Source organism: Taudactylus pleione, unplaced genomic scaffold (assembly GCF_031769625.1).
Source record: "Taudactylus pleione unplaced genomic scaffold, aTauple2 ptg000032l, whole genome shotgun sequence".
Taxonomy (NCBI): Eukaryota; Metazoa; Chordata; class Amphibia; order Anura; family Myobatrachidae; genus Taudactylus; species Taudactylus pleione.
The window spans coordinates 32,860,648-32,880,366 of NW_028284434.1; the positions used below are offsets into that span (position 1 = coordinate 32,860,648).

General features: G+C 42.1%; 2 protein-coding genes across 2 annotated transcripts in view; one reads left to right on the plus strand and one right to left on the minus strand.

The window, feature by feature from the left end:
• Positions 1 to 19,719, minus strand: part of CHLSN (cholesin) — a 344,029-nt gene that overhangs the window by 222,666 nt on the left and 101,644 nt on the right. The window lies entirely within an intron of this gene.
• GPER1 (G protein-coupled estrogen receptor 1) lies at positions 1,585 to 15,362 on the plus strand. The gene is made up of 2 exons (XM_088451871.1): positions 1,585 to 1,757; positions 13,916 to 15,362. Exon 2 carries the CDS (start codon positions 14,253 to 14,255, stop codon positions 15,333 to 15,335), a length of 1,083 nt encoding a protein of 360 aa, XP_088307997.1. The 5' UTR covers positions 1,585 to 1,757; positions 13,916 to 14,252; the 3' UTR covers positions 15,336 to 15,362.

A 19,719-nucleotide genomic window follows, 5' to 3' on the forward strand; every position in this document is an offset into this window, starting at 1 on the left:
AGAGAGTGAGCAGATGAAGAGGGGGAGAGAGCAATCAGGGGAAGAAGTGGCGGAGTGAGCAGATGAAGAGGGGGAGAGTGTGCAATCAGGGGAAGAGGGAGAGAGAGTGAGCAGATGAAGAGGGGGGAGAGAGCAATCAGAGGAAGAGGGGGAGAGAGAGTGAGCAGATGAAGAGGGGGAGAGAGCAATCAGAGGAAGAGGGGGAGAGAGAGTGAGCAGATGAAGAGGGGGAGAGAGCAATCAGAGGAAGAGGGGGAGAGAGCAATCAGAGGAAGAGGGGGAGAGAGTGAGCAGATGAAGAGGGGGAGAGAGCGCAAGCAGATGAAGAGGGGGAGAGAGCGCAATCAGGGGAAGAGGGGGAGAGAGCGAGCAGAAGAAGAGGGTGAGAGAGCAATCAGAGGAAGAGGGAGAGAGAGAGCAGATGAACAGGGGGGGAAGTGAACAGAAGAGGGGGGAGAGTGTGAGCAGAGGAAAAAGGGGAGTGTGCAGAAAAAGAGAGGGGAGAGAGCGTGCAGAGGAAGATGGGGGGAGAGAAAGCAAAATGGTAGGAGGGAGTAAGTGAGGAGGGAGAGGGGGAGCATGCGGAGAGGGGCGAGTGAGAAGAAGTGCAGGGGGGAGTGAGTACAGGTAGAGGCTGAAACAGAGAGAGGAGGAGATGGGAGGGAGTGTGCGGAGAGAGTGGGGTTGAGAAGAGGGGATGACAGTGAGAGAAGTAGGAGGGGGAGACAGTGAACGGAGGAGGAGGGAGACAGTGAGGCAATAAAGGGGGAAAGAAAGTGAGTAGCAGAAAATCGGGTAGAAAGTAAGAAGAAGTGTAGAGAGAGAGGTGGCGTGAGAGAGCAGGCGAAAGGGTAAAGAGCAAATAGAAGGGGCAAGGGAGCTGGCAGAAGGGGCAAGAAAGGTAACAGAAGGGAAAGAAGGGCATCCGCAATGAAAAAGAGCAATTCATTGGCAACAGGTAGAAGGGAAAGGGAGTGAATAAACAAGAAAAAAAAAATGTAGAGAAACCATGTTAGATCGTTGGATACATAATTCAACAAAAAGAATTACACAGAGCTGTCAACAGGCAATGTGTGTGTCCACACTTAGAAGTGCTTTGTTCTCCAAGCACCCAATCTAAACAAAACATTGTATTGTATAACTGGACATTAACTGTATCGCTCACTTTGACCTAATTTTCAAAAATGTTTGTACCTCCACATATCCAAAATATCCATTACTAACTGCTCTAAGACAGGTGCAAGAAAGACTAAAACAAAATGAAAAAATGACAATAAATACATATAAACTTGAATGCCAAGAACATTACACCAGAAACAACACATCAGACAAGAAGTAGAAAGGAATCTCTGGACACGCTATACTGGCCTGTCTAGCAGCAGCAGAGGAAGGGTTAACAATAGTCTTTAAAGGAAGCCCGTTCAGCAGCACTTCCACTAAAGACAAATTAGAACAACCCTGGGAATCTATGAAGCACCGATCTGTTGCCAAGGACATTAGGAATGAACTCCTCTACACTGCTCCTGCAATCACAGCCATTTGGGAGATGTCTTTATTTCAGCCGACTGTCCCACCGAGTTTTTTTCCCTGCTGCTGATTCATACAAATAGGTGACATCTCTGTAACACTTGGTATAAGGCAAAGAGCAGCTGAAAAGGCAGAGAGCTATCCATATGTGGTCTTTATGTCGCACAAGGCTGCTCCTCAGTGCTGGCCGGGAACTTGTGCAGGAGAAGAGGGACAGCAAAGCCACAAAGGTAACTGTTTTATTACACACCTGTCCTTGGGGGTCCATGGAGTGAGAGGAACGTGTGTTGCCGTGTTTAGCAAGACAGCAGGTCACCCTACAACTGAACAGGGTAGAGCCTCACATATCTCCTGATCTGTATTTTATCTCTTGCATGATCAGAGGCTAATGCTGTGAATTTGTTGGAAAGGTGATGATGACTTGGTTCCATTAAAGGACAAGAATAGGATGAGGGGGGATTACAGGAGTACAAAATTGAATGTTCACATGGAGAGGAGTATATAACAAGGTCTAGTATATAGGAACTGTTTATTATGAATGTTTGGAAACTGCAAGCAGAATGCAAGAGATTTAAGTGAAGATACAGCTTCAGTTTCATACAGGCAAACTCATTCTTATTCCACGTTATAGACACTGCAGCCACTTACTATTCTATTTACACCTCTCTGATACTTTAGGGACATGTTGGTAGAGGGTTTGCCACCAATTAAATGTGAAAACTAATAAAGGCAGAGGAGATGACTGCCCTCGGTCAGCGACATCACTCACCCCAGACTTATTATCTGTGACATACATTCACTTGCCTCTCCTAAGGCATTACTTCCCCGGTGCAAGAACCACAATGCCAGCACACGCACTAATCTTCATGAATTTTTTTTTCCACCGTTGTCCAGAGAGTTAAATTTATAGCGCTATTATGTATTGTAATAAATATGGAAACCCCATTACCTGTAAGACGAAAGTGATCATACATCCATTTTAATTAAAATCCCCTCATAATATGATTAAATAATTTACGGCTGCCAGATTAAAAAGCTAATACCTATTGACTTTCAGGACTTGAATATTACCGGTGACTGGTAGAGGAAGCAGTTATTTCCTTTCCATGTGAACAGAAATGTACCGTAATAAAGTGCTCACCAATTACACCGAGCAAAAAGCTGAACGAAAATAGAATAAATGTAATATTAGCCCTACTTCTTTAGCAATGGCCATTTATGCCTCTAACTGTATAGCTGCACTGTAACACTTGCATTACAGCATACTCATTCTAATTTATGTACTGATATCTCAGCTGACTAATTACATGAAAGGCAGGCTGGCAAGAACACAATGGGATATGGAGTTCATCGACAGCTGGGGACCCAGTACTCACCTAAGACTGAGTTTCATAATGCATTATTCCTATATGGAACATTGAAGTGGGATAGAACAATTATTTTATTTCACATGACTTATATATTTCACATGATACAAATGTGTTCTATCAATATCCTGAGAAGAGGCGAGACCTGGGGCCAAATGTGATAGCCTGCGGGATTTGGAAAGTGATGAGATTCTAAGCAACAATTCCGTTTCAGAAGGCAAAACCAACCAGACTGAAACAGTAATTATATCAAATGCATTTTTCTGTGACGCAACATGTTCCGATGTAGTGTAAGCATGCAACTCAGTTACATTTTATTACTGTTTGTTTTGTATGCTGGTTTAACATAAATAAATGTTAATAATAATATGATACAGTATAGATCTTATTTGAGACCTGGACAGGCAGGGAAAAGAAGAGGTGGATATATGACAGTTTTAGGAAGTAGTTCCCTTCCGGCTAATATACACATCTATAAGTTGTAATAATTGGGCTGGCTACATGCTGTCTATATCCCAAATCATTTTGTGAGGTTTATAGATCAGGTGTAAATCTTGTCAAAACATGCTACACAGATACAATGTATACCAATCATTAACACACCACAATATGTAAGAGAGTACATCTATTCATTATATCATTAGAGGAAAAAGGAGAGGACCCTCACAGAATGGAGATCAATATAAAATTACCATTAGATTAGAGTCACTTGCCTGATGCTGGGACCTTTGGCATTTTGAATGATATTTAAACATGAAGTGCAAGCAAGGATCATAACCCATTTCATTTGATATTGATGACACACACAAGAATACATTTTCATGAATCATGGAAAAGGATACATAAAGCAGTAAGGAATGTAAAAATAAAGGTTACATGCCATGTTCCTAAAGACATTTTCTTTACCACCTCTAAATCATTGAGATGGTCAACCTGCTCTGCCGACCCACACATTTTCCGGATACTACTGGTAAATCTCTGAATGTACCGGAGTTGGACATGTCCCACAATAGCTATTGAAATAAATGTTTATATTGATTATATCTGACCTTTTATAATGTTGTGCATTCAGATGGAAATCATACTGCCTACAGAGAGCCAATGTATGGAGGCCATAACTATATACAACATCCATAAAATTATCTGAGATGCACTCTCTTAAAACATTAAAATGTATAGAGGACAAGCATTTTTTTTTCTAAATACATTACAGTACATATAAGCATAAAGAGCATGTGATATTACATGCTGGATGAGGATTGTCCTTCTAGTTAGTGAATGGATTTAATGCCTAGCTCATGGTCAGAATTTACAGAATGATATCCACATACACATCCACAATTTGCAGTGTTCTCCCCAGAAATTTTTTCCAGCCAGGTGTCATCAAGAAGAAGCCGGGTGGGGGCCTTCATAATTTGCGCGTGCCGGGAAAAGGGGTATCTCCCTTATCATTCCAGCCCAACAGGTCTCAGGCTGCTCCCCCACTGGCCCTCAGTCAAAAGTGCGCATTAAGCAGTGCCCCCCTGTAGTTATCCCCATATGCAGCACCCCCTGTATTTGTGCCCTTTATACAGCGCCCCCTGTAGTTTTCCCCTTTATATATTGCCCCCTGTAGTTTCCCCCTTTATACATTGCCCCCTGTAGTTTTCCCCTTTATACGGTGTCCCCTGTAGTTATCCCCTTTATGCAGTGCCCCTTGTAGTTTTGCTTTGCCCTTATGCAGTGCCCCCAGGCTGAAGTAGTGCCCCTATGCAGTGCCCCCATGCTGAAGTAGTGCCCTTATGCAGTGCCTCCAGGCTGAAGTAGTGCCTCTATGCAATGGTTCCAGGCTGGTCCATTATGCAGCACCCCCCAGACTGGCTGCTTATGCAGTGCCCCCAGGCTTAAATAGTGCCCCTTTTGCAGTGCCTCCAAACTGGCCCCTTATGCAGTGCCCCCAGGCTTAAATAGTGCCCCTTATGCAGTGCCCCCAGACTGGTCCCAGCCCAGCCCAGAACTTACCTTAACATGCTCGGCGCTCGCGTTCCCACTCCCTCGCTCTGAATGGATCTAATAGATCCAGCAGGCGTGCAGGACAGACTCCTCACGTCGCGGGTGACGTCATGACGTAGTGCATCACTGGGAATGCTTGCCTCTGAAGCGTTCGGAGCCTCCGGTCACTTCAGAGGCCAGCGTTCCACAGCAGGGGTCGGCGAGAGTGACTGGGAATGCGGCAGGGGGAAAGTGCCGGGCGGTAGGCTGTTTCTGCCACGCGATGTGCCCACAGAAAACAGCTTGGGGAGAACACTGATTTGAGCACAGTTACTTAACAGCTGTATCTCCCAAAGGCGATGTGGAAGTCACTGCTGGAGTAGGTCTTATGGGCATCACAACGAAAACCTCCTCTAAATGGTAATTTCACAAACATAAGTGATCCAGACCGCGTTGTCATCAAGTTCCAAGTCTGTGCTAATTCATACACCTGAATGAACAGGTAGCGTATTACTAATTCATTGTGTTCGGAAAACACTGCCCATTTAATCATACCCTTCAGTTGACATGATTAAAGGGTACAAATCGTCCACTCACACAAGCAGCCGTTTTGTGGCTCTACTAATATGCAACACTGGTGATATCATTGTGGCAGTCACTTTTGTTCGGCTCACAAAAATGGCCGCCTCCAGTGTGGTAGTCTTTAAAGGGATTATCCAAGACTTATGCAAGTCTTAATATTTTATATTAAGACCTGCACAAGCTATACAGAAGTATATAAAAAGCGCTTATATATTTCTGTGTCTTGTGTAAGGCAATTTAATGGGGTGCAGTCACCATTTCAAAAAGTTGACACCACGATGTTGACAACTATGATGTTGACGTGCGAAATGTCTGCGTTCTGCAAGGAGCAGAGGGTTAAAGTTAGGCAGCGTGACAGGAGGGTTGGGCACCAAATGGACGGTTAGGGTTACACTGTGGGAGGGGAGAGTTAGCGTTAGGCACTAAGGTAAGGGCTAGGCACCAAGGGGAGGGTTAGGGTTACACTGTGGGAGGAGAAGTTTTGTGTTAGGCACCAAGGTTAGAGCAAGGCTGCGAGAGGGACGGTTAGGCACCAAGGGAAAGGTTAAGCACTAAGAGGAGTTTTAGAGTTATGCTGCAGGAGGGGAGGGTTAGAGCTAGGCCGCGGTAGGGTTACTCACTAGAGTTAGGGCTAGGCTGCGGAAGAGATGGATAGCGATAGGCTCCAGTAGAAGGGTTGGGTTAGGTTGTGGAAGGAAAGGTAGGCCCTAGGGCAGGGATGGGGAACCTCAGGCCCTGGGGCTGTATAAGGCCTCCGAAGTCATTTGGTCTGGGCCTCTGAGCTTTTTTCTGCTAGCCTCATCTGGATAGCAGAGTAGGACGCTTCAGACGGTCACACCGCTGCCCTTACAGCTCTCTGGAGCATCCTCAGGATGCTTCTGGCATTGCTGTAATCACTGGCGATTGTGGCCCCGTCCCCATGTGACATCACACGGAGGGGGGCGTGGCCTGCACAAATAATGTTATAATTATAAAAATGGCACTCGGCAGAAAAAAGGTTTCCCATCCCTGTCCTAGGGGGAGGATTATGGTTAGTATTAGGATCAGCTGAATGCTGGGACTCTGGATCAGCTGACAGCCAGACCCAGAAAACACCACTGCTTTACCGGAGCTGCTACCATGTAAATGATCACAGTACAGATGGGTCCCACAGTTTTGTCGACATTTAATCATGTCAACATTTCATCCGTATTGACATGAGGAATGTCAACATGCAACATGCAAAGTGCAAAGTGTATCGACATTATGACCATATTGACATTAATGTCGACAAAACAAACCCAACCTCAGTTTAATTTTGAGACCACCAGGTGCTTGATTTTAAAATGCACTGTACTTCCCTGTTTCTCATGCTATCCAGCTTCCAGTTTATCACCATTAGTAAGAGGTAACATTAATCTCCTTTGCCCTATTTGAGTCCAGTGGGTAAAGCCAACATGCGCATGATAAAATAAAGCAGGATATACCCATAGCAGGCCTCACTGATTTGGCATAAACAGTCAAGATTTAGGGCAAAGAAGTCAAGTAACTAAATCTGCTTACAGATAAATATCATGTACAAATATATACACACATTCATTTTGACAGGGCAATTTATTAAATAATATTTTTAAATATAACTCATAATAATAATAATAAAATAGCTCAAATTTATTGTGTCGGAATGTGTAAACAACATATTTTTTTAAAGAAATAGTCAAATGACACTTTAATCACCATTTTATATAAATTTCAACATTTTGGTACTTATCAAGAACCCAAAGTAGTGAATAAACCAGCACGAATTACTCCACTATTTAAAAACCTCTGTATTCAAGCGTAATACGCCACAGCTGATTGTGCCCCCTATGATGTCATTAGATGCCGCAGTGGCCACTCCCTAAACTTGGTCTTCTCTCATTCCTGCAACAACTGACAACTCCGTCCTCCCTCAACATTAGCCGTCCTATTCATCCTCCCACCTCCTCTAACGCCACTCTTACCGGGTGTAATCCTGACGCTCCACTTTCTCTCTCTCTCCATCTCTACCCTCTCATGCCCTGTCCCTAGACTCTACCACAAATGGTAGTCACCATTAGCCTAAAAACAGTCAACCCTGGCACTCCTCTCTGACTTGCTTTCTCAAAAAATGGCCAAGCTCTGCTGAGCGCCTGTGGAGGAAATTGCGCTCTCTTGCTCACTCTCACCACTTCAAATGTATGATCTCCTGCAGTTCTGCCCTTTCACCTGCTAAGCTAGGGGTGGGCAATAAGCGCCCCCCCTTTCCACAGTTTTGCTATTTGGCCATGCTAAATCTGTAGCAAGGCATGCTGGGAACTGTAGTTCAACACCAGCTGGATGGGCGCTTATAACCCACCCCTGCGCTATGCAGTCTTGCTCAGCTGTTCCCAATCCTCCAACCCTCTTTGCCATCTTTATTTACTCCCACCCTCCCCGCTCTTGATCTCGAGACCCTCTCTCCATCAAAAAGTAACTACATCTGCCATGACATTGCCTCACTACAAACTGCTCTCTCAAATATGCCTCTAACAACTCATTTATCTACTTCAAGCCTAGTATCCCTCCTCCTTAAGCTAGGTACACACTAGACGACTTGCAAGCGATGCAATGTCGTCAATGATTTCCCTTGAACTCCCGGACAAAAACGATTTAGTGCATACACACTGTGCAACCTAACAAACAACCAAACAATATATTGTGCGTCGCTTGGTGGTTAATCATTATTTGTCGTTCCGATGCTTCGGAATCGGCTAAATCATTAAAAATATCGTCTAGTGTGTAGGGGCCTTAACTCTCCAGCCCCCGCAGGGCCACACTCTGCTCCTCTCTCCCTTTATGCGTCAACACATCTCCTCTCTAGGATATAAGCCCTTGTGAGCAGGGCCCTCTCTCTCGCTCTGTGGACTTTACATAATGATGCAATCATGTGTATTTGTAAAATGTTATGGTTCTGTATGATTACTTATGTAATTTTGCGGGATGTTCCTATAAAGGGCCGAAGTCAATTAGAGATGAAAGGCTGCGCTCGGCAAAAAGTTTTCATCAATTTGCACTTTCCGCCTGATTTCAAAGTATCTCCGCATTCAATTCCATAGGCAAAAACAGGCAAAAAAGTTTCTCCAGCAAAAGGCAGGAGAAAAGGAGTGCAAAATCCATATTTTGGGGTACAAATGTGAGGGCTTGGTTCAGAACCCTTTGGACATCCCCCCCCCATGACTAATTAGTGTGAAAATGGGTAAAAAGTAGGGGGCTAGGTATTATTTTCACACAGCCATTTGACTCATTTTAAGATCACTAAATACTTTTATTAGGGCTATTAATACTCTTCTATATTGATTTCCAGGGTCAGAGAGGCTTTTCTTGGGGTACAGACTGATTTCCCCAAAATATGCTGGGTTTTCACTAGTTTTGTTATCAAATACATTTGCCTATCCGCATTTTCGCCTCTTTTGGAATTGAATACGGAGATAAGTGGGGAGGCACATGGCAAGAACATGGCGTCCAAACAGGCGAAATCATCATGCTTTACGCCGACCCTTGCTTTTCGTGTCTAATTGAATTCGCCCCATAGGGCGCTACAGAACCCCTGTGGAGCCATAGAAATAAAAGATTATAATAATAATCAGACTGTCCTCCTCGCTATCATGTTATAGTAGGGAAACTGTATGTGTTCCACAGTGAAACGTATTTACTACTCCCAGTTCCAACCAAAGACAAGCCATATAGCATCTGTGGCGGATCTTTCCTGCCATGGAAAGAGATGGACAGTGCAGGACATGTCCCGCAAAGCTCCTGGCTATATAAGAATACCTAGAAAACACTGAAGAGTATGAATGGTCTATGAACCTCATGCTTGCAATCGTGTGTGGATTCAAATGTATGTGACTGTCTCATCTTGCTTATTGCACCGATATTCTGCATAGAACCTCATGCTTGCAATCGTGTGTGGATTCAAATGTATGTGACTGTCTCATCTTGCTTATTGCACCGATATTCTGCATAGAACCTCATGCTTGCAATCGTTTGTGTATTCAAATGTATGTGACTGTCTCATCTTGCTTATTGCACCGATATTCTGCATAGAACCTCATGCTTGCAATTGTGTGTGGATTCAAATGTATGTGACTGTCTCATCTTGCTTATTGCACCGATATTCTGCATAGAACCTCATGCTTGCAATCGTGTGTGGATTCAAATGTATGTGACTGTCTCATCTTGCTTATTGCACCGATATTCTGCATAGAACCTCATGCTTGCAATCGTGTGTGGATTCAAATGTATGTGACTGTCTCATCTTGCTTATTGCACCGATATTCTGCATAGAACCTCATGCTTGCAATCGTGTGTGGATTCAAATGTATGTGACTGTCTCATCTTGCTTATTGCACCGATATTCTGCATAGAACCTCATGCTTGCAATCGTGTGTGGATTCAAATGTATGTGACTGTCTCATCTTGCTTATTGCACCGATATTCTGCATAGAACCTCATGCTTGCAATCGTGTGTGGATTCAAATGTATGTGACTGTCTCATCTTGCTTATTGCACCGATATTCTGCATAGAACCTCATGCTTGCAATCGTGTGTGGATTCAAATGTATGTGACTGTCTCATCTTGCTTATTGCACCGATATTCTGCATAGAACCTCATGCTTGCAATCGTGTGTGGATTCAAATGTATGTGACTGTCTCATCTTGCTTATTGCACCGATATTCTGCATAGAACCTCATGCTTGCAATCGTGTGTGGATTCAAATGTATGTGACTGTATCTCTTGCATAGTTTTTTTTTTTTTTTTTTTCTCTTCCTGTATAGTCTGTATTGGTCAGTGAAGCATAGTTTATGGTATATATCTGGCCTGGTTTTTGCTCCAACTCAGAGCAAGTTATCTCCTTTGATCAGCAAGCCAATTGAGTCAGTTGTAGCCTGTCTTAATCAAGGGTTACCACTCCTTATATTCAGTCTAGGGGCAGCTGGGGCTGTTTGCAGCTGGGGTTAAAAGCACAAAGTGTTAAATGCACAAAGTGTGATTACATAACAGTTAATCAAACAGTTGAACAAACATTGACCAACATCTAAGGTAATTTCAGATTAAGATACCATTACTTTAAAATTTGTCTAAAAAAAACAAACCTAAAACTCACCATGTACTACACATTTCTTTTTTTCAACTCCCTCCTTTGTATTTTCTCTAAGGATATAACATCCCTAACTCTCCCTGCATCTCCCCTCTCTGGGCACACTGCTGCCCTATTGAGTCACTCACCTCCTCTAAAAACTAATGAGCTTTCTTTTCATCAAAAATTGACTATTACAGCCTCATTGTGTCACTATAAATTTTTTTTACATACCTACAACTATATCTACTTCTCCATTCTTCTGCTTTTATTATCTGGTGACTTATCACCAAATCCAGGCCCCACACACGGACAGCGGATATACTATGGAATAAATATCCTGCAAACCTCACATGTCTCCCATCACCCTCCAAATCAATAAATGTGCCTTATAGAATTCACACTTGATCACAACTTATTATGTTACATCTGAACATCTCTTTACAATAAGTACTTTTACCAATTTCTACATTTACCTGAGACTGCTGGTTTATACGTTAACCAAACTCTCTAAATAGCCCTTCATGAAGTGGCTTCAGCTACCCGTCAGACTTCACGTAAACTGATATAACAGCCATGGCTTTCCACAGACACCTACAAAAACTGCCTCTTAAAGTAGAATGTCAGTGGCATAAATCTTAATTCAAATGACTTCCACACATACTGTAAAATAGGAAACCACCCATCTGTCATCCTAACCCTCTGTCCCATGCTCACTTTCTACCCCATCCGTGTCACCCCTGTCTGTTTGCCCATCCCCTCTAGAATGTAAGCTCTCACGAGCAGGGCCCTCTTTCCTCTTGTGCTTATCCTTTCTTTACTTATATTATCTGCTCTATACTCAAAAGCACCTAACCCGTGACTTTTGCCATCCTGCTTCTGTTGCAGCAGTGTTTATATACCATGTACTTGTATTGCATTGTCTTAAACTGTATGACACTGTTTTCTTGTTCTGCTCAACTGTCTATGTACTATGTCTATGTACTATGTTTGTGCACTATGTTTATGTACTTTGTAAGGCGCTGCGGAACCCTTGTGGCGCCATATAAATAAAGGATAATAATAATAATAATAATAATAATAATATGAACAAAGGGGAAGGACTCCCACCAAAGTACTTTTACTGGAAATGGAAGACACTACCGATATGTAAAGGTGGAATTCGCCTTGTCAATGAAGAATATTACCATTTTAAGGGTCAATTTAATATTCATGCACTTACCAATTTACTAGAAATTAGTTATATCACTAATGTGCTACTTGTGCTCTGATACTCTACAACACAGGTTCTCAAACTCAGGACCCCAAACATTGCATGTTTCCAGGTCTCCTCAAAGAATCACAAGTGGATGTTTTAGAATGTGCCAGTGAGTAATGACTACACCTGTGCTCCTCCTAGGTGACCTGCAAAACATGAACTGTTTGGAGTCCTGAGGACTGAGTTTGAGAACCACTGGGCTACAAAAACCTAAACTCCAACAAGTGCGTTCATTCATTAAAATAATTTTTTAAAAATAACAGTTGCCAAAAGTACAGTACAATATCCAGAATCGTATGTATTACAGAAACATTTATGGATACATACACAAAGTATATGAAATCGCGTGCAGTTAGCTGGTGGTAAGAGGGCAAAAACTGTAGTTGAGGGACTTCATAGCGGAACACTTGAGCAACAGCCATTAAAATGTACTGTAAATAATTACAAATATATATTTTATGTTGAATAGGCCTAAACACTTGTACACAGACACAAAACACACACCAGGAACTGAGAACATGTACGCACTAAGTATCATACACAGTCTAACAATGCAGCACCTGGCATCCCTCTTTCACCCGGGAGACTATATTAGAAACATAGAATAAACAAAACAGTGAATTATTCATAAGATTAGTGCGATTTAATATAGCTGGACAGTTTTTTGTCAGTATGCCAAGCATTGTTGTCCTCTATAGTATATCCTGTGCCTGATATACAATTATGCATTATCTAGATTGGAGCCGCCATATTGTCATTTCCAGAACGTCAGAGTTATTAAGTGCTGACAGTGTCCGTGATGCAGGGCTGAGAGTCCAGTCTAAACAAAGTACTGAGCAGTCCCTTGGGAACAGACGGGTTAAAGATTAAACAAAGACTTTGCTATGTTGGAGTTTTGATAGGGAAACAGGAGAATCAGGGGGGTGAAGTACATCCCAATCCAATGTATATAAACAAACGAAAAATAGAAATGGCCCATATGACTACAGAGAAATGATTATGCATTAAGATATAAGTGGTCTGCTTTTCAGGCCCAATCTGAAGCAAAAAGTAAAACAGGATTTCACAGGCAATATGGAACTAATGAGAAGGAATTGAAATTCCCATAAAGAAAATTATTATATGATGTGTAAATAGTCATAAGGGATAATGGTGGAAATGTATCAAACCTTCTAATTGGTTGCTATGGGCAACTTCTCCAATTGCCCTCCTTTGAAGGTTTGATGTGTTTCCCTCTTATGTACCACAGCAATCAACCTCCTACACACAGAAGATACAAAGATCTACAGTGAATGCAGAAATACAGCTCAGGTTCTGATTAATGTCATTGTACTGCGCCATTATTGTCTGTATGATCAGAAAGTGCCTTTGAGATGTCGCTGGTTGGGCCAGAATGTCACTGGTTCCTAGCTCATTAATTGGCTGTATTTTAAAAAGTGCTATCGTGATGTCACTAGTTCCAAGGACCTTGATTGGCTGTATTTTCATAATGTCTCTTTAATGATCTTGCAGGTTATTGATTAGTTGTATTCTCATAAAAGTGCTACATGGTTCAATGATGTTGATAGAGCTGAGCAAATTGTTATGACAGGGTGGTAGATTTATCAAGGCTTGGCGAGAGATAAAGTGGGTGGAGATAAAGTACCAACCAATCAGCTCCTGTTACTTTACAGTCTGTGTTTGAAAAATGACAGTTAGGAGTGGATTGGTTGGTACTTTATCTCCATCCAAGGCTTAGTACATAGACACCAATGTAGCAACCAATTAGCTCTTAACCGCCATCTTACAGGCCGTGTTTGAAAAATGACAGTTAGGAGTGGATTGGTTGGTACTTTATCTCCATCCAAGGCTTAGTACATAGACACCAATGTAGCAACCAATTAGCTCTTAACCGCCATCTTACAGGCCGTGTTTGAAAAATGACAGTTAGGAGTTGATTAGTTGGTACTTTATCTCTCTCCAAGGCTTAGTCCTTCTCCCACAGGGTAGCAAACAATTGATCCGGGAGAGAAAGTGTTAAATAATTGTAAACTTTCAGAACATGCTAACACACAGCTGTTAAAATTAACCAACAAATGATTTTATCTTTTCAGCTACTGTAGACACTGAGAAGTGCAGAGGTGAAAGGATGGAAGTAGAAACCCAAGAACTCTCTCTCTGTATGTTGATGTGAACAATGCACAGAGCAAGTTATGGATATGCAGCTGACCAGGAAACTTAACACGTGTTTTGCAGAGTGTCGATCATTCCGTGTGCTTACCCTGCTTCAGATGTGGTACAGGGAGGAGGCACTCCTCGTGCAATGATCTACTGCACTGAGGTGACCGCTATACATCACGCCATTCATTTATACTGAACGCAGTATGGATAATTATGGACCTTTCACATTTTGTTTTATTGCACATATCTTTCTTTAATTAAACTCTCAAGATGGACGTGTATAACACAGTACTGCCATCAATCGCCTGCAATGTTTCATTACTGGAGGTGAATGAATCATATTATTGCAATGAAAGCTTGCAGAACAGCGGCCTTCTGGACAGCAACAGGCATTATTTCATCGGACTCGCCCTGTCATGCCTCTACACAGTTTTGCTTTTCCCAATTGGATTTATTGGGAACATAATGATTTTGGTTGTAAATATCAGTTTCCGAGAAAGGATGACCATCCCGGACTTGTACTTTATCAACCTGGCTGCTGCCGACCTGATCTTGGTTGCAGACTCTCTGATTGAAGTGTTCAACCTGAATGAGAAATATTACGATATTACCATACTGTGCACTTTCATGTCCCTTTTCCTCCAAATCAATATGTACAGCAGTATCTTCTTTCTCACGTGGATGAGCTTCGACAGGTATATTGCGCTGGCCAAATCGCTGAAATCCAATATATTCCGGACTAAAGAGCACGCCCGTTTGAGCTGTGCACTCATCTGGATGGCGTCCATATCGGCCACCCTGCTGCCATTCACGGCGGTACAAGTGCAGCACACGGAGGATGGTCATTTCTGCTTTGCGGATGTAAAAGAAATCCAGTGGCTGGAGATCACCCTGGGCTTTATCATCCCCTTCGCAATTATTGGCCTCTGCTACTCCTTAATCATGCGCGTGCTGATAAGGGCGCACAAACATCGAAACCTGCGGCCGAGGAGGCAGAAGGCACTCAGAATGATTGTGGTGGTGGTCCTGGTGTTTTTCATCTGTTGGCTACCAGAAAACGTATTTATTAGTATTGCACTGCTACAAAGCAGTGATGACCAGCTGCACAACCAGTCTTTCAGGCACAGCCACCCACTCACTGGGCACATTGTGAATTTGGCGGCATTCTCCAACAGCTGCTTAAACCCGCTGATTTACAGCTTTCTAGGTGAAACCTTTAGGGACAAGCTTCGCCTGTACATCAAAGGCAAGAGAAGCATGTCCGCTTTCAATCGCTTCTGCCACGTTTCACTCAAATCCGTCATTCCCGAGAGCAGAGAGCCGTCTGAAGTTAAATATAACAGCAGTGTGTAAATAAATGTCCTTTTTTTTTATTTTTAAGCAAGAGTTTTGTCCCTTTGTACTTCCAAACAGTATCATTTGCACAAATTAGCTTTTGATTATGGTGAGATATTGGTAAACATTGTAAGATTTATTCAGTCATGGGGCAAAATGAACTGCCAGTGTAATATTAACAAAAGGGTCAGATATTACTACCGGAAAAAAACATCATGCAGAGTTTCCCAAACGCGGTCCTCAAGGCTGCCCAACAGTTCAGTTTTAGAGATATCCATGGTTGACCACAGGTGGTTAAATCAAATTGACTGAGGTACTAATTAATCCACTTGTGGTTAAGCATGGATATCCTTAAAACCTGGACTGTTAGGGTGCCTTGAGGACCTGGTTTAGGAACCTCTGTCATATGATCTTTAAAGCTGTACCTGAATAAAACCTGGATAAAAGATTTTACTAAGGTGACTCCAACTAGCCAGAGTTATGGGGGCTGCGACATGTGGTTGTTTTAGACATCTGACAAATTTGTAATACACAAACGGCTAGCCAATTTAGTTCACCAGCTTTAAAATGGCAGTGGTGGAGGGGAGGGGCGGGAAGGAGGACCAATGACAAACAAGAGACTACAGCATGTGATAAGTTCTTCTGCGATTACGCACAGTTTTTGGCCCAGGGCTGTTTGAGGAACAGAGAAACACCAGGAAAAACCAACAAGCACTTTAGAAATGTGTTGTTGTTTTTTTTCAGATGATAGTATCACTTTAAACAACCAATACATATTATACTTCTATCTGAACATACACTGTGGATCAGGCTACTTTATTATGCATATGGTCAACTTACTTTCCCTTTAAACTGGTGCTATTGTTTTGTATTGATCTATAAGATGACTGTGTGCACAAGGTGAGTGTCAATAAAAATGGCTAATGTTGACAATACACAACCAGTGCAAATCTGATTGCCTCCTGGCCTCTAAATTGTACTTAACCATGTCTACGGTAAGAACATGAACTGGTTTGAACTAAAAGTTACCAGTCACCAACTCACATTAAATGCACCTTGAACCTCATGCCTCACACTTATTTCACTAGATCCTAATAAAAGGATAGGTTAATTGGTCAAGCCAATGGAAAAAAAATTGCCTACGCTTTATGAATGCAACCGATTCACTTTAAGGAGAAAATTAATGTCAAGTCAGAGTTGCACGTAAAGTGTCTGTGTTCGGCACTCGTAAATAAATGCGGATATCTGCCTGTACTCAGAGTCGGTCACATCCATATTCTAGCACCCAGCACCTATAACAACTCATGCAGTTCCTCTTTCCTGCCTGGGGTGTTTCGCTTTCTGCTCTGGTGCTTCTAGCACACTCCGCTGATGCAACAAACCGCTGAGCTACAGACCAGCGTGTGCTAGAAGCACCAGAGCAGAGTGACACCCCAGGGCAGGAAACAGGAACTGCACAGGTTGTGACAGGTGCAGGGTGCTAGAATGAACACTACAGCTGCACCGGACCCATCCTTCCGCTGATTAAAGGAGTCGTCAACATTACAGCCCTTATCCCTGGTGCACAAGATCCATCTGAAACCGGGCAGATCTCTGCATACGCTCAACTGAATAGCCCGCACCTCTGCCTACATGCCCCGGGCACACTTATCCTATGTGAGAACGGCCAGCTGCCATCCACTCAGCCGCATATGGAGATATAAACGAGATCTGTATTATTCTGAATCTCCTGTAATAATATCTTAAAGTAGCACTTGCCGGCTCCGACACAAGTGCAGCTAAAATTCGCTACATCCGACCGCAGACAGCCTTGCGTGCAACTGTGTATCAGGCCCTATATGTTATTGTGTAATCGGCCACTTTGTGTTGAAATACTATGTCGGCACTGGACCTTGACTCACTCTATTGAATTTTACAAAGCAGCTTAAACTATACCCCTCTGAACCTTTTTTCTTATGTGATAAAGACAAATTACACACTGATTGGACTGAAGTGGAAAAAACACAGGAAACAAGCTGGCAAATATCATTAGGCTAGCAGCATTTCATTTTTTTATTTATTTATATATATATATATGTTTTATAAAAAAAAAAAACATCATTGTGTGTAAACAATGGAAAATAATGCAGTAAGATCAGACGGAGACCATCAAATTAATCACAAAGTCAGATGGTGGTTGGGAAAGTTTTTGCTGTAAATGACTGTATTGAAGAGTGAATGATGTAATTAATTCCACGCATACTGTCCTCCATTGTACACACTGTAAATCAAAAACGATAAGTGTGTTAGACTATAATTAGTTTCCTGATGAACTGATTGCAGAACGATTGAATCAATCCGTGTTTGCATTAACATTTCATGGGTCTGATCCTACAGCTACTGACCATATTGTTGTGAAACAGCGAAAAATCAATGGTGGGAAATAGTATAGGACCTAACGTTGATTAGTAGCTCTGACTTTGGAGCTTGTCAAGTTTGAAACAATGAACGATTATGCAAAGCTAATAACAACAACATGTACTTCAAGTCTAAGGCATATGTCACAAAGTTAAGTAGAAATGTAATGTAAAACCAATTTCGAGATAAGTGCACATATATATGTATATACATATATGTATAAACACTATATATACACACACTATATATATATATATATATATATATATATATATATATATATGGTAGGACAATAGAATCTGCACACACCCCTGCAGTTAATATAGTGAAAAATTAAGGTGCCAGGTCCAGATAATAAATATAGAAAAATATCCAACTCAATGTGGAATATAGACCAGCACGCTTCAATACAAATAGTTAACTTAATATCCATAATATAATAGGGGAAACAAGCCATCCATATGATAAGACACAAAAAGGGACATCAGTACTTATCATAGCCAACAATAGAAGTTCCATGACGTCCACATGCCCATGACGTGCAGGGAAAGCCCCGACAGCTGTTTCGTTAATACTTCCTTCTTTTTTTATATATATATATTTATATATATATATATACTGTATGTATATATATATATATATATATATATATACACACATACATACATACACACATATACAGTATAATATATATATATATATATATATATATCCAGAGGTGCAGCAATCTCAATAACATATTGCAAAAAACACGATCGTGTATGATCAACGTTTCAGTTTCAGATTTGGTAACCCTGAAGATAGTACAGATAAAGTACTGAAACGTTGATTATACACGATCGTGTTGCTTGCAATATGTTATTGAGAGTTCCGCACCTCTGGATATATATATATGACTTTTCGTGAAGGCACCTCTGAAAGATAACAACCGGACCTTCCATATGCTCTATATATATATATATATATATATATAAATAAATATATATATAGAGAGAGAGAGAGAGAGAGAGGATACAGACACACACACACACACACACACACACACACACACACACATATATACATACCCAGGTCAAATCAGTCTGCCCCCACTCGGTCCAACCCTCCTCCCCTCTTTGTTGCTGACTTGCCCCGCCCCTTTGTCCCACCCACCAAACAACCTCTTCTTCAGCCACTTAAAAAGTACTTTACGGAGGCTCAACAGTCAATGCACCAGTGAAATTTACCATCTGAACGCCATATACAGTCATCAGACAACGTAACATACCAGGCGCGTATCTATAATGGGTGCAGGGTGTGCGGGGCCCCACATCGCACACCCTGCACCCATAGCATACTTACCTCTCCGGAGTCCCACGTCGGAGCGGGGGTCCGGCGGTCTAAAAACGACTGGAAAATGGCCTCCGGCTATTTTCCTGTCGTTTGCGCATGTGCAGTACAGGGAAAATAGCCGCAGCGGCAATTTCCCGGTGACTTGTGTACTCTATAGACTCTGGGCGCATTCTAGTGCCTAGAGTCTATAATTCCGGTGCCGGCGCCGGACAGAAAGGAGGGGGCACGTATTGGAGACTGCACACGGGCCCCCTCCTCTCTAGAAACGCCTCTGAACATACCAATGTATCACTGGATTGTGGCAGATAATCAGAATACCAACAGAACATTACGCCCTGTTCTAGAATTCAACCAACATCTCTGTGTCATCCTATGGTGGGAAATAGAGCTATTATCATTACTATTATTAGCCTTCAGTCATATAGCTCCAACATATTCCACCGTGAAGTACAGTTATAGAGAACAACTAGTGCAGTGCTGAATAACACAATAACAGACAATGAAACAGAAGGTTAAATCAGCATACATGCCAGATCTTTCAGTCTAAAGGATGATTCATTGTAAATAATTTTTAAAAGTTATTACCAAACAAATAAGCTGCAATGCTCATAGCTTGACCACTGGGTGTCAGTGTTCTAAGAAACAAAATCACAGTAGAATGGCACGTTCTACT

What these genes read in the sequence shown, in the direction of transcription:
- GPER1 (XM_088451871.1), top strand. Translation starts at nt 14,253, where the DNA reads ATGGACGTGTATAACACAGTACTGCCATCAATCGCCTGCAATGTTTCA.